Consider the following 14,885-nt stretch of genomic DNA (forward strand, 5'->3'; position numbering starts at 1 on the left):
AAAAATCAAAACAGAACAACAACAACAAGAATAGAGCAAGGAAAGAGCACAAAGGTGTGAGTGGCTAATAAAAAGTAGATACATCCGGGCTGGAGTAATAGTACAGTGGGTAGGGTGTTTGCCTTGCACGTGGCTGACCCAAGTTCGATCCCCAGCATACCATATGGTCCCTTGATCGCCACCAGAGGTAATTCCTGAGTTTAGAGCCAAAAAAAAAAAAAAAAAGTAGAAGCATCTATTTGTCCATTTGTTTAATTATTTTTTGCAGTGCCAAGGACTGAATCCTGGCTGCACACACGCAAGGCAAGAACTCTACCGCCGGACCCCACAAATACGTGCCTTTAATGTGTATGTCAGGCATTTTTCTGAAGGCATATAAGCCAACAAAATAGAAAAATAAGTCTCCCCCCGGCCAAGGATTTTACTTCCTGGGACCACAGGGAAAAGGAGGCACACATTATAAATAAAGGCACAATCAGAACCATAGAATTCAAAGACTTAACGAAGGAACAAGGGGAAGTGGAGGACAGCTGAGAAACCACCTATTCCTGAGGCCACTCAGGACGACACCTCCCACAGTCCACACTGGCTATTTCACAGATATTTCTGAGCACAAAGGGAAGAGGGGAAGAGCAAGCTAGAAGTACCACACCAAGCAGGAAGAGCCAAAAAAAGAGTTACCGTACCTGGTTTGAGATGCTAGAAACTGCTGCTGCTGGGACATTGGCAACTGTGGATGAAGTGGCTATCAGGCTGGCATTGGTGCTCGAAGCTAGAGGACCGAGAGTATGAAATGGTATTAAAGATATTACGCAAAAGCCAAGAAGAATTTGAAAATTTATTGTGCTTTAAGTAAATAGATCTATAAAGAGATAAAGAATGCTGGCAAAGAAACAAACAGTGGTTTTTGCTCTTTCGCATACCATACCTTAATTTAGAAGTTCAAGTTGTTGTTGTTGTGTGTGTGTGTGTCGTGTTTAAACTTTTGGGCCACACCCAGATGCTCAGGGGTTCCTTCTGGCTCTACACTCAGGAACAATTCCTGGTGGTGCTCAGGGGACCATATGGGATGCTGGGGATCGAACCTAGGTCAGCCGTGTGCAAGAGAAATGCCCAACCTGCTGTACTATCTCATCGATCCAATAAATTAAAGTTATTCTTTTTCTATTTCAATTCTTCCTATAACCCCCTAGATTGTACAGTGCACTAATTCAGACTATTATTAGCCACAAAACCAGAAGTTAGGGCCAGAGAGAGTACAGCAGGTAAGGCGCTTGTTTGTATTTGGCTAATTTGGGTTAGATGCCTTCCCCTGAGCACTGCCTGGAGTGATCCTTGAGCAGAGATAGGAATAAGCCCTGGGCACCAATGGATATGAAACAAAAGCAAAAGAAATAGAAAACTATCAGGAGCTAAACCAATCTATTCCAGTCCATCTTCTTCAGCAACTGAAAAATGAGTCCTCTACAGTGTGACTTATTATCAATAGAAAAAACAGCAGCTCTGGTTAATCTACTTGAAAACTGCTGTGGTATTTACTGTCACTCATCCCGTGCTAGTTTCTGACATAATAGAACTGCTTTGAAAAAGAGGGTTAGACCTCCAAATACTAATATATTTGAAGTTGCTTCTCAGGCTGTAATCAATAAATGGATTGCTAATGGCAATTAATAAACACTTTGATCTGGCATGCAACGATTTTAACCAAAGAGCCTGGAAGAGCCCTCAACATATTCAATGAATCATTCTGTCAGAAAGAAAAATACTCACTTTTTTTGATTTTTGGTGCTCAGGGATTATTCCTGGCTCTGCATTCAGAGATCACTCCTGGCAGGGCTCAGAGGGCCATATGGGATGTCAGGGATTGAACCCTGGTCAGCTGCATGCAAGGCAGGCAACCATCCACCATACAACCTCTCGGTCCCTGAAAACTACTCCAGTTTAGAGGAGTGGGTAAGCTGGACCACATCAGTGAACCTCGGGGGTTCATGCTGCATCTGTGCTCAGGAGACCATATGTGGCACCAAAGTTTGATCCGGGGCTGGCGGGATATGAGGCAAGCATCTTTACCCTGTATTCTCTGCAGCCCTGGAAAAGCATTGTTTTTTTGAAAAGCATTTTTTAATTGCTATTTAGGTTGTCTGTCTGGGGACAAGAAATTAAGGGTGTTTTTCATTGCCTCCTACTATAGATTAAAACAGAATCTAAATTAAGTATTGCCAGGGTGCTTTTACTCAGGTGGACAATGGAGTCAAGTACGGGTCTTGAATTCCTCTTCCTGTCTCATCACTAAGTATACTTAGACATGGTTTCCCCTACACATAGGAAGGCTGACCATCACAGTGATCTATCTGATTAACAACAAAATTCCTTACAGAGCAAAAATCTACATTAACAGTACAGCATGTGGACCAGAGTGACAAAATAGCAGGTAGGGTTTGCTTTGCATGCGCCAGGCCTGGGTTCAATCTTCAGCATCCCATGTGGTCCCAAGCGCACTGCCAGGAGTAGTTCCAGAGTGTAGAGCCAGAAGTAACCCCTGAGCATGACCAGGCATGGCCCCCAAACAAAATAAAATAGAACAGGGAACATAAGGAGCTGGAGAGATTATTCAGGTCCCCCCCCCTTTTCTTTTTGGGTCACACCTCGGCGATGCTCAGGGGATACTCCTAGCTTTGCACTCAGGAATTATTCTTGGCGGTGCTTGGGAGACCATATGAGATGCTGGGAATCGAACCCAGGTTAGCCACGTGCAAGGCAAATGCCCTACCCGCTGTGCTATCACAATCCCCATTCCACACCAGAAATAAGAATAGGGCAGGTGAACAAATAGAGCAGAAATCAGGGAGGGGTTGGTCCAAGCCAAAAGAATCTTCCTTTCCCCATGGGTACTCTGCTTAGCAGAAAGTCTAGGAGGGATTACGATAAATCAGAGACAAGGAACAGCTATGCAGCAACCCCAACACTCAGAGGAAGAACCCAAGACAGAGAACAAAATGATCAATGCAGGCACGAGGCTAGTGGGAGGGAGGATGACAAGAGAGGTCTTCCAGTACTTCGTCCCTGTTCTTTCCCCAAGTCAGACCTTTGATAAGGGGCCAGACTTGCTGACCACCCAGAGCACTCGGCAGTGCTCAGGGGCAGTGCTGTGGTGCTGGGAGTGATACCGGGGTCAGCTGGTGTAAGGCAAATGCTCTGGACCATTTCTCCAGCCCCAACAATTTTTTTCCTCTTTCTTTCTCACTTCACCCAGGGGAAATATAAGCGTTCCAAAACTTCATTTCTAAAACCCAACAACTAAGTAAGATATATTCTATAACCTTGCAGACAGTATTTTCTTCCCATCAACACTCCACTGTCTGGACTGTGGCTTAGGGCTTTCCTTTTCCTATGTGGAACGACTACGCCTACTCAGGGCAGAGAATCCAGGGCCGGCGGAGCATGGAGGCCCAGCACTGCACGATCCCCCAGAGCTGGAGAAGCAACCCTTAGGCACCAAGCCAGGAGTGCCCACTGGGTGTGGCTCTGAACTGAACCAATACCAGACCAAAATAGAAAACTCCTCTCAGGCTATAAGACTCTGGAAGTATTAAAAAAAAAAAAAATCAGCCTTGTAAGAAAAAAAAAAAGAGAGACACAGACAGAGCCAGAGAGAGACAGAGAGAGAGAGAGACAGAGAGACAGAGAGACAGAGAGACAGAGAGAGAGAGAATCCACACCCAGCAACAGAGCTACTCCCAGCACAGTGTCAGGGATCACTGCTGCGACTCCCACCACTTAGATTCCCGACTGTATTAACTGTATATTATGCCTTGCAGAACTGCAATAAAATGGCCTAAACACAAGATGACAAGCAGGAAAGAAAATCAAGTATAACCTCAAGTTCATCTCTCTCAGCAGAGTTCCTTTCTACCTCAAATTTTCTCTAGTCCTGGTACTAGTATATACATCTCCTCTTACTGAATTTTAATCCTGCTCTACCTTCTTAATAACTTACAAATACCCGCAGGTGTAACTCGCTCATATCTATATCTTTACACATGGGGAAAAGGTAATCTGACAAGTTTTATAAACATAAGGTAGTTGTAACTATTTTTAGACCATTTATTGATGTGGGCTGAAGATGAAAAGGTAGATTTTAAAAATTGTCCATGTACTCTTACTATCTTTGTTATGTGTTTTTTGTTGATACAGATTTTTTTTTAATCAAATACATGAATCTCAAATTTCTCAGAAATGGTAGCTTTTACTAAAGGAAATATTGGCCTGTTGACCTAGAAAATTTATTAGGTTCAGTTACTTAAACAACTTAAACTTCTAACATGTATCATTCATTCATTAGCAAAACACAGGGTCTCCCATGTATCCAAAACTGTTCCAGTCCAAGAGACAGTGAATGAACAAGAAAAACACCACCTTAAAGGAGTTAAAAGTGAGAGAAGTTTGTCATAAACAGTATTAATCTGGAATTCTGTAAACATCATTGAATCCAACCCGAACTCACCCCCCCCCCTTTTTTTTTTGGATGCTCAGGGTTTACTCCCAGTGGTGCTCAGGGGTTACTCCAGGTTCTGCACTCAGGAATTACTCCTGGTAATTACCCCTGCTCAGGGGACCATATGGAATGCTCGGGGTCGAACTAAGGTCAGCGTTGTGCAAGGCAAACACCTACCCGCTGTCCTATCACTATAGCCCCTAAACTCACCTTTCTGCTTGGCTCCTTGGCACAGTGAATAGCTCCTTGAACTTCTAAATTCACCTTTCACTCAGTTTTACAACAAGCCCTAACCCACACATAGCTCTGACTAAAAAGCTAGGCACCTCTTAAAAACTATTATTCATCCATGGGTCAGTCAGAGATAGAGTAGGAGGTAAAGTGCTTGCCTCGCATGTGGCTGACCCTAATGCCTGGCACCACATACAGCCCCTGGGCACTGCCCAGGGTCAGGGTCACTCTTGATCACAGAGCCAGGAATAGGTCCTGAGCACTGCCAGTAGGCCCTGCCAATCTCCCCACCTCCCAAGTATTGCTCATCCTGCAATAATATATACATGTAGGTATCAACAATAAGAAATTCAACAGCAGATCTAGAAATCAAAAGCAAATCAAAAGCAACACCAACATATGTAACAAACAGTACAAGAGAATCAAATACACTTCAATGGCCACTTCATCTGTTACATATCTAAAAGTTATTAGCCCTTCACATGCCCATGGCAGGGCTGTTTGGGGACATTCTCCACTCCTGACAATGAAGCCACGCAACCACCGAACAGAAAAAGCTTCTGAGTACTACTACGGCACAAGACATCTAGCTGACACAGCCAAAGCACAACGAGAACTTTAATCAGAAGGTCGGTTAGAGAACGGCCTCTTTGCTGGATCATTCTCCCAGACCTGTCCCTATCCCTCTCATACCACCCGCACAACTGTCTTGGCAAATCTGCTTCTCCACAGACCCTGAGCCCTCTACTGAAACGAGCTCCTTCAGGCCTGGGGATGGAGCTCGGTGGTAGAGCTCTACATATCTGAGATTTTGGGTCTGATTCCCAGCACTGCAAAAACCAAAGCAAACCAAACAGAAAACTAACTCCCAATCAGTAATCTCTCCTTCCAGATCACCTTTCAAATGGTCTTTACTTACTTCTTTCTTTCTCCCTTGCTACTGTGGACTCTTACTGTTTATTATTCATCATCTCCAATATCTACCAAAGCACCTGCATGCACCAAGTGATGCTCAGTAAATACCTGTGAGATCTGTGCACAACAGGTCCTGCATGCATTAGGTGTTGAAGGGAGAAATCATTATTTTCCGCTAGATCAGGAATTAAATAGAATGTGACAGAGTGTGTGCAGGGGGAAGCTCTAAATTTTCAGCACGTGGGGCTGGAGCGATAGCACAGCGGGTAGGGCGTTTGCTTTGCATGTGGCCGACCCGGGTTCGATCCCCAGCATCCCATATGGTCCCCTGAGCACCACCAGGAGTAATTCCTGAGTGCAGAGCCAGGAGTAACCCCATGTGCGTCGCCGGGTGTAACTCAAAAAGAAAAAAAAAATTCAGCATGTGACCAATAAAACTGACAAAAATTCATCTCATTTCTGATCACTTCAGATGCAGCAGAAATTGAACATTTTAGTTAAAACTGTTGCCTACTTGGTCGTTTATTTGATCAATGTTTCAAATCCAATACTCAGTGCCTACTATGGACAAGGACTATTCAGTGGACACAAAAAGTCCTTCCTGCAAGAAGTTTAGTAAACTAAATTAGTGTGAGCAGGATTTTTCACATGGAATGGAAATTCATAATCAGCCATGGGTTTGATCTCCAGCATGGTAAGACCCAAAACCAAACAGAAAACTAACTCCCAATGTGAGAGTAAATTAGAGATAGGGACACATTAGCAAAAATTTAGGTTTAATTTAATACTGCTAGAAATTGTTTGTCAGAAATATTGTAGACATGTGTGGTTACATAAGTCAGAAAGCATACATGTATCTCTGCGGTGGCAGTTGAGTGAGTCACGGAAACTGGCCGAGGACAGGTTTTAGGGTCGGTAATACCAAAGTTGAGTCTGCAGGGCAAAGCGACAATATTGCAGAGAGGACACTTGCCATGCACCTGGGTTTGATCCACAGCACCACATCAGGTTCCCTGAGCTCTGCCAGAAGTAACCCCTAAGCACCACTGGGTGTGGCCTCCAAACAAAACCAGAACCGAACGCACTAAGTTGAGTCTGGGAAGTGTTGGGAAAAATCAGATAGCACCACACTGATGGGAGCACATCAACAAGCAAGGAGTAAACAGCTCACAAAGGCCAAGCCGGACACCAGACCAAGGCAGTAGTACCGAATGATAATCCAAAGTACAACATGAGCCCATAAACATGTGCTTAATCAACTAACAAGGGACAGGAAAGGAAAATCTCCTGTGCTGAAGGTTCCAAGGAAGCTCTGTAATTATGGCACCCTAGGGGAGGAGTGTACAGCTCCTCAAGTGTGGACTGCGGGCAGGGACTCTTACCCATGCAACGAGGCATACAAAGGGTAGTGGGGATCACTAACAGCGGAGAAACCTCACCAGCGTGTCAAGTTATCAAGGCCAATCTCACCTAAGCCACTAAATCAAGCTGAGTGTATATACAGGTGACAGATGTGACATGATAGAAGACGTACTTTTCTTCTTTAATCTTCTTCCTAAAAATCTACAGCCCCCAATCTAATCCCAATCAAGGGGCAGCTTATACTTGGACCGAAAGTCCTCAAAACTGCCCAGGTCCACAAAATCAAGTCTGAGAAACTGCACTCAAGAGGAATCTAAATGGTTCAAGAGCTAGTACGGCAGGAAGGCTCTTGCCCTGCACGTGGCCCACCCGCGTTCAATCCCTGGCACCACATATAGTCCCCTTATGCCTTCCAGGAATGATTCCTGAGCACAACTGGGTGTAGTGCCATCTCCACCAAATAAATAAAACTAAGGAGAGGTGACAATTAAGTGTACCTGGTCCGTCTGGGTTGGGATCCGGGAACAGAGAAAGGACACCAAGAAAAACAAGAAAGGCAAAATTTTCCTTTCTTATTTAGAAAAAGGAGAGCCTGGGAAAAGAAAGATAAAATAAGGGGCCAAGGATATTATAGCTCAATGGCCAAACAAATGCTTTTGCATGTACAAAGTTCCTGGGGTTGGTCCCTGGCACCATGTCCCTTTAACAAAAAAAAAAAAAAAAAAAAAAAAAAGAGAAAGGAGAGGTGGGAATGGGGGTGGTAGACAACAAGAAGATATTGTTGAATGAAGTAGAATTTATTTTTGGGGCCAGAGTGATAGTACAGTGAGTAGGGCTTTTGCCTTGTATGCGGCTGCTCTGGGTTCGATCCCTGCATCCCGTATGGTCCCCCTGAGCACTGCCAGGAGTAATTCCTGAGTGCAGAGCCAGGAGTAACCCCTGAGCATTGTCAGGTGTGACCCAAAAAGCCAAAAAAGAAGCAGTTTACAAACATTAAGTAAATAGCCTTAAAACAGAAAATCAAAATAATTTATATCAATTTTTGGCAGGGGGCTGGGGATGCAGAAGAGCCGTGGAGCACCTGTTCTAAAAGTGTGAGACCCTGGGTTCCATGCTTGGCATGGCATGGCAGCGCACGCGCGCACACACACACACACACACACACACACACACACACACACACACACACACGAAACACAGCTATTCAAGGGAACAGGCTGGAGCACGTGTCTGGCATGTGCAAGGCCCTGAGTTTGATTCCCAGCATCACAGAGCTCCACAGGCAATGCCAGGGCAGCAGAGGTGGACCTCAGCACCCATCGATCCATCAGGCCCCCACCACAATACTGACTATAGTCAGAAGAGTCCCTGAGCCCTCAGCACTGTTGGGAGGCAACTCCCCACTCCCACCCTAACTTACAACTGAAATTTGTATCTTAGAAATGTCAGGCAAGTTTTCACTGTCCAGCCCTCCTCCTACCCTACCCCCCAATCCCCCAGTTTATAAAGAATTAAATTTAAAAAGCTGTGAGAGATCAGGAAAAGAGGATGCCAGTGAGAAGCCAGGTACGGTGACAAATTCCACTGGTTCTGGAAGATAGGGAATCATTCTACAGGCCTTTTTGAGTGTCTCTGTCATCCTTCCTAATAACCCTGTCATAATCCTGATGATTTAAAGAACTGAGAAAAACAGAGATACTTGGACTTTAAGATTTAACACTATGCACTGCACCATGAAATTAAAAGTAATGTTAATTTTTTTAAAAAATAATTCTTTTATTACAGTTTGGGTAGCATAGCTACAGTGTTAATGTTTGTGGTACTGATGCACATAGTTAATTGTACCCCCACTCCATCCAGCATTCAAGACTCTGTCACCTCAAGTCCAAGTCTTCATCCCCTCTCCCCACCCTTTAGGATTGAACTTTTTGAGCAGGAAACATATTCTCACAAAGGTGCAAGAGGGGCTGGAGCAGGACAGTACCACAGTACAAAAGCAGCACATGTTACATCCCACTCTACTGGGACTTCACACAAAAACTTCAGTGAAGCCTGAACTCCTGGAGTCTTCTACTCATTCGGATAAAGGGTGCCCCCAAGAACAGACTAGCACAAAATCAGAGACGTTTTATGAACACCAACATGCAAAAAGGGAAGGCTGCAATCCTATTAAGCATTTCACAACCAAAAGCTAAGCTACTGATGATAAACCACACTCCGGTTTGCCTCACACAGAAAGCATGCACGGATGCAAATATCACCCCCTTCTCATTTAGACCATAGAGCACCTGTATTACCAGTAAGTTGGAGATACAGGCAGATTGGAAACAAACAAACAAAAAAAACCCAGCAAATAAAATTGTCAAGCACACACAACCATGCCTATTTACCTTGAATGGGGTAAGAATAATGTGCTGGGCTTGGCTGGCTTGTGGTTAGCCCTGTAGTGCAGGTAAGAACACTGTGTTGACTTGGAGATGGAGTCTGAATTAAACCACTTTCAGGTTTCATACCTGGCCACAATGCACCTGAATCAGATAAATTGGACCAATTACAAACAATACACTGGGACTGAGGAGCATGATTATGCTTTTAAACATCAGCCAGTAGGTTTAAAATCTAAATCTTAATAAGAATAAATATATAATTAACTAGATATTATAGATATATTATATATTATAAATATATAATTAATTTATAATTAAAAATAATATGATAAATGAAAGTAAATTTGCTTGTTAAGAGAAAAATATTGATTCTCCTGTTCATTATAAACCACAAGCAAATACAATGTCAAAGAATTGGAGTGTGGGACTATAGAAACAAAAATCCTGTTAACTCCTCCTACCCCAAATATGTATATACTTCAGTGGTTGGGGGAAACTGACTAGGGCTGGGAAAAAGCTGCTAAAACATCACTGGAGTATTCCTCATAAAGAACGTCTGATGCGCATGCACAAGGATTAATCCTTAATCTGAACTGGAGGCAGGAGCTGACATTCCAGGAAGTTCAATTTCACTTACCATTAAAAAAAAAGCACAGAATGTTTCTAAAATGTATCACATCTCTGCCTTCTTAAGCTAGTTATTTTGTTACCTTTGTTACTTCTGATTAGGAAAGATCTGCTCATTTTTGTAAATTAAAAACATTAAAGAAATATATAACAGAAAAATATTCATACATAGTCCTAACATCCAAAAGGGAAGGCTGGGGGTGGGGTGGGATTTGGGGGCATACCTGGTAATGCTCAGGTATGGCCCCCAGACCATAATGAACGACTATTTATAATTAACCACTGTTAATAGTTTGCAGAAGAGTCCAGATACTTTAAATGTAAGCTATCTTGTTTGTCTGTCTGTTTTGGGGCCACACCTGGCGGTGCTCAGAGGTTACCCCTGGCTCAGCACCTAGGGATCACTCCCAGTGGGGCTTGAGGGACGATATGGGATACCAGGGATCCAACTTGGGTTGGCTGTGTATAAGGCAAATGCACTGTCTTCCGTATTATCACTCTGGTCTCACTCCAAACATAATCTTTGTTAAATAAAATGTTACACATTGTTCATAATTTACTTTTCCACATAATCTCTAAGAGTTATTGCTCACTGTCAGAACATACAAATCTTATCTCAAACTATGATGAATAAAAGCTATTCCACTTTTATTTTTATCACAATGTTCTAAGTGAAAATCTTTATAAAATATATTTATATCTTTCCTATCACCTTCTTAGCAGGGAGGAATTAGTGAACACAGCTTTAACTTGTCTCAGAATTATTGTTACAAAATCGATACTGGGCTATATTTATATTTGCTGTATACAGGGTACACAGAGGTATTATCCAGAACCTACTCTGGTGTATGAAAACTGATTAGCATAAAAAAAATTAAATTATAATTCTCTGATTTCTGGATCTTACATTGTGTATTTCTGTCTGTTCTATATATATATTTTTTGCTTTTTGGGTCACACCCAGTGATGCACAGGGGTTACTCCTGGCTCTTTATTTAGGAATTACTCCTGGCGGTGCTTGGGGAACCATATGGGATACCTGGGATTGAACCCAGGTTGGCCACGTGCAAGGCAAACGCCCTACCCGCTGTACCATCGCTCGAACCTTTTTGTTCTATGTAATTGGTATCTTCTTAACAATTTTTATCTCTATCCCTTATTAATTTGCAGTAAGCTAGAAAATTACAAAACTTTACTTCCACATAGGAACCAAAAAATATCTTTTGTGAGTGAAGTTTTTTTGGTTTTTTTTTTTTTCTGCTTTTTGGGTCACACCCGACGATGCACAGGGGTTACTCCTGGCTTTGCACTCAGGAATTACTCCTGGCGGTGCTCAGGGGACCATATGGGATGCTGGGAATCAAACTCGGGTTGGCCGCATGCAAGGCAAACGCCCTACCCGCTGTGCTATCACTCCAGCCCCTCAAGTTTATTTTTTAGAAATATTAAGTCAGAGGACCAGAGATAATAGAGGGGATACAGGTGATTGCCTTGCACCTGGCTGAACTGGTTTTTATCCCCAGCACCCGATATGGTCCCCGGAGCACAGTCAGGAGTGATCCCTGAGTGCAGATCAAGGAGTAACTTGTTCCTGAGCATTGCCAGGTATGGCCCCCAACACTCCCCCCACTCCCTCCAAAAGAACAGCACTAGATAACAAGACTGTCTGGCTTCATTTAGTACATGCTGTTTGCATTTCAAATGTAAAATGCCTATATATTTGCCCCTTAGATGTCACTGTCCTCCCGTTGTTCATCGAATTGCCCAGTAACGTTGTGAGACTTGTTACTGTGTTTGGCGTATCGAATACGACATGGGTAGGCTTTGCTGTGCGGGTGAGATACTCTCAGTAGCTTGCCCGGCTCTCCGAGAGGGATGGAGGAATCGAAGGCAGCGGAATCGAACTCGGGTCAGCCAGGTAAGCCACGTTCAACACGTTCAAGGCAAACGCCCTACCTGCTGCGCTATCGCTCCAGCCCACCCTTAGATGACAAAAAAAAAAAAAAAAAAAATCAGGGTCATAAAGGTCTGAGATCAGTAGGAGAACAGCTACTTTTGAAGGTCATGTGGCCATCTAAACAGTAATGTTTAGGAGACAATGTGGATGCAGCTCTAGCATCTCTGGAGGTAGCACTGTCTCTCAGCATCGCTCTCCCAGCGCCTTCCCAGAATTCATGTAACAGAAAGCAGGAACAAAGCTTGGCTATAGGCACTAATCCCCTGCGGTGAAGGAAGAAACCAAACCCCAGTTTCCTGACTCCGAGCTCACCACTCCCTCCACCAAAGTGCCTCTGGTACAGGCAGGCACCATGGCCTGTCACGAGGGCAGGGAGCTGCAGTGAGCGCTCTCCTCCTGCACCCCACATGTGCACACCTGGATTCTTTCTTCCACAAACTCTCCAGGCTGCTCAGCACAGATATTTCTACTCGATAGTCACTAACTCCTGTGAAGAGTTTAGCTTATGGCAATTCTTAATACAGGAGCTAGTGAATCTTTAGGCAAGACTGGCAAGGAACTGAAGTACATGTCAAATGCTAGGGGGAAAGACCTGACAGACTATCTTGTTGATTCAAAGGCTCTTTGGCATGAACTATTACAAACATGAAGTCATCTTAGTACTTTCCCTAGTTTTAAGAGAAATCATTAAAATACGGAAATGGTAAAGGGAAAAATGAGTCTCACAACACAGAACCAAAGGCTAGGAAGTTCTTTGGCGAATGGCTGGGCCAACTGCTCCTGAGCACTACGAAACTGGGTCCTTGTTTTTGATGGTTCTGGGGTAACAAATCAAATCTGCAGTGTTTCTACTGTTAACATTCACATTTTTTTTCCTTCCAAGTGTGTGTGTGTGTCCAGGCAAGTATGTGTTTTACCACAAACAGACTAGGATTTAACCTTGGACTTCACACCTGCAAGCTGTATGCCTGGCCCTGCACATACTTAAGGTACTCAGTCCATATACTTTATTTTGTGCTTTCAGTGTAACATCCAACATGTTATACCGAGGCCACATCCAATGAAGCTGGGGGTTGTGAAGCACATGCTTCGCTCAACTCAGAAGCTAAGCCCCACGTTTTTTAACCACCTAATTCATATTCCCTTCACCATACACTGCTGTTTTCAATTTTTAACACAGTATTTTCTCAAGATGTCAGTCTTAACGAGGCCAGGGACGAAGTTCAGTGTTGGAGCACTTGCCTTGTATATGTGAGGCCCTGGGTCCCATTCCTGATGCAAGAGGGTAAAAAAATAAACCCCTCATCCCCTGAAAAAGTCAAGAACTGGAGTGAGAGCTCCAAATCACTGAAGTTTAACCTCTAATCCTCTTTCTGCCCATGCCACCACATTTCTATAAGCTCTGAAGAGAAGATGATGGCCACATCCCTGGAGGTGTTCTGGGTTACCTCGGACATGGCCCTGGTGACCTTGAGCACCGCCAGGTGGCCCAGGGAATGCAGGGCCAGGAGCAGCTCCTCGTGCCCTCACACTGAGCCCAGGTCAACAGAACTAGCCAAAGGGCACTGCAAGAGGCCCCAGAGGCGACTCAGCAGTGCTTTGGAAACCCTAATCCGCCCCCCCATACCCTAAGATTATGACAACTATTTCTTTATTTTTACAGACTACTTGTGATAATGGTAATTCCTAGATTTCCTCTAGTCTTTTCTCTTCAAGAGGAAGCTTTTAATTTCAAACTCAACTGTGAGGTAATCTTTTCCATACAGACCAAAACTTATAAGTAGTTCTGAATTTAAACATACTTGGGTTAAATTTTAATTCCAGGTAATGACTAACTGTGATCTTGGGTAATCCATTTAATTGTTCTAAGCCTGAGTCCCCTCACCTATAAGAAGGGATCATCTACCTCTTCTTAGAACCCTTCTTATGATCATCTATCCCTTCTGATAATTAAATGAGATGATAAAGTATGACATATTCATTCTTAGCCTAGTACTCGGCATAGGAAGCACTTAGTAGATAATTAGTAGTATTACAGTAAGAGAACCAGAGAGAGAATTCAAGAGGATGGATTGCTTGCCTTGTACATGGGAGACTCAGGATCAGTCTCCAGCACATCAGCGTTCCCTGAGTACCACTGGGAGCAACTCCCAAGCACTGTGTTGCAAATAGCATCTGAACAGCACCAAGTATGATCCCAAAACAACAACAAGAAAAAATACATGTCACAGTAAGATTTTTTAGGGACCAAAGAGATACCACAGAGGTTGAGGAGTTTCCCGTGCATGTGGCCGACATAGGTTCTATCCCTGGCATCCTATACGGTTCCCCCCAAAGCCCCCAGGTATAATTCACAGATACAAGAGTAACACCCAAATATTGCCAGATATGGCTCCAAAACAAAAACCAGAAACAACCAAAAAAAGATTTTCTAAAGACTCAAGTGCATGAGAATACAATAGCAGTGGGCTCAATGATAAGAGCACATGCTTTACATGTATTAAGTCTTAGGTTGGGTCCCCAGCAATGCAAAACAAACTATAACAGACTCGGCTAATCTAGCGTTAAACTAGTATTAATATGAAGCATTCAAAGTACAGGGGGCAGAGAGATACTACAGCTGCTAAGAAACTTGCGTTGCAGACAGCTGACCCAGGTTCGTTCTCCAGCATCAATATGGTCTCCCAAGTATGTGAGGAATAATCCCTGATGTTGAGTTAGGAGTAACAATGGAGTAACAACTCACAACGGGGTGTGACAAAAACAAAAATAAAAACAAGTGTACAAAACAAAAGGGGCTGGGGAAATAGATCAAAGGAGTGTAACACTTGCCTTGCACGTCTGAGTCCTTGGCCCTCCCCCACCAGCACTGCTGCAATAGCTCTGGCTGTCCCAGTACCACTGGGTCCCA

At 43.6% G+C, this 14,885-nt stretch overlaps 1 protein-coding gene across 4 annotated transcripts in view; it reads right to left on the reverse strand.

The window, feature by feature from the left end:
- The window catches only part of EYA3 (EYA transcriptional coactivator and phosphatase 3), a 97,995-nt gene that overhangs the window by 31,005 nt on the left and 52,105 nt on the right, over positions 1-14,885 (reverse strand). For 3 of the 4 annotated variants that reach the window (XM_056123333.1, XM_056123334.1, XM_056123335.1), the window contains 2 exons: positions 9,394-9,531; positions 687-772 (listed from right to left, as the gene is read on the reverse strand). In XM_056123333.1, the coding sequence (XP_055979308.1) occupies positions 687-772; positions 9,394-9,531 (224 nt within the window). The remainder of the gene's footprint in view (positions 1-686; positions 773-9,393; positions 9,532-14,885) is intronic. The other variant, XM_056123336.1, reaches the window with a different exon arrangement.

This window comes from Sorex fumeus, unplaced genomic scaffold (assembly GCF_029834395.1).
Source record: "Sorex fumeus unplaced genomic scaffold, SorFum_2.1 ptg000047l, whole genome shotgun sequence".
In the NCBI taxonomy this organism is placed as follows: Eukaryota; Metazoa; Chordata; class Mammalia; order Eulipotyphla; family Soricidae; genus Sorex; species Sorex fumeus.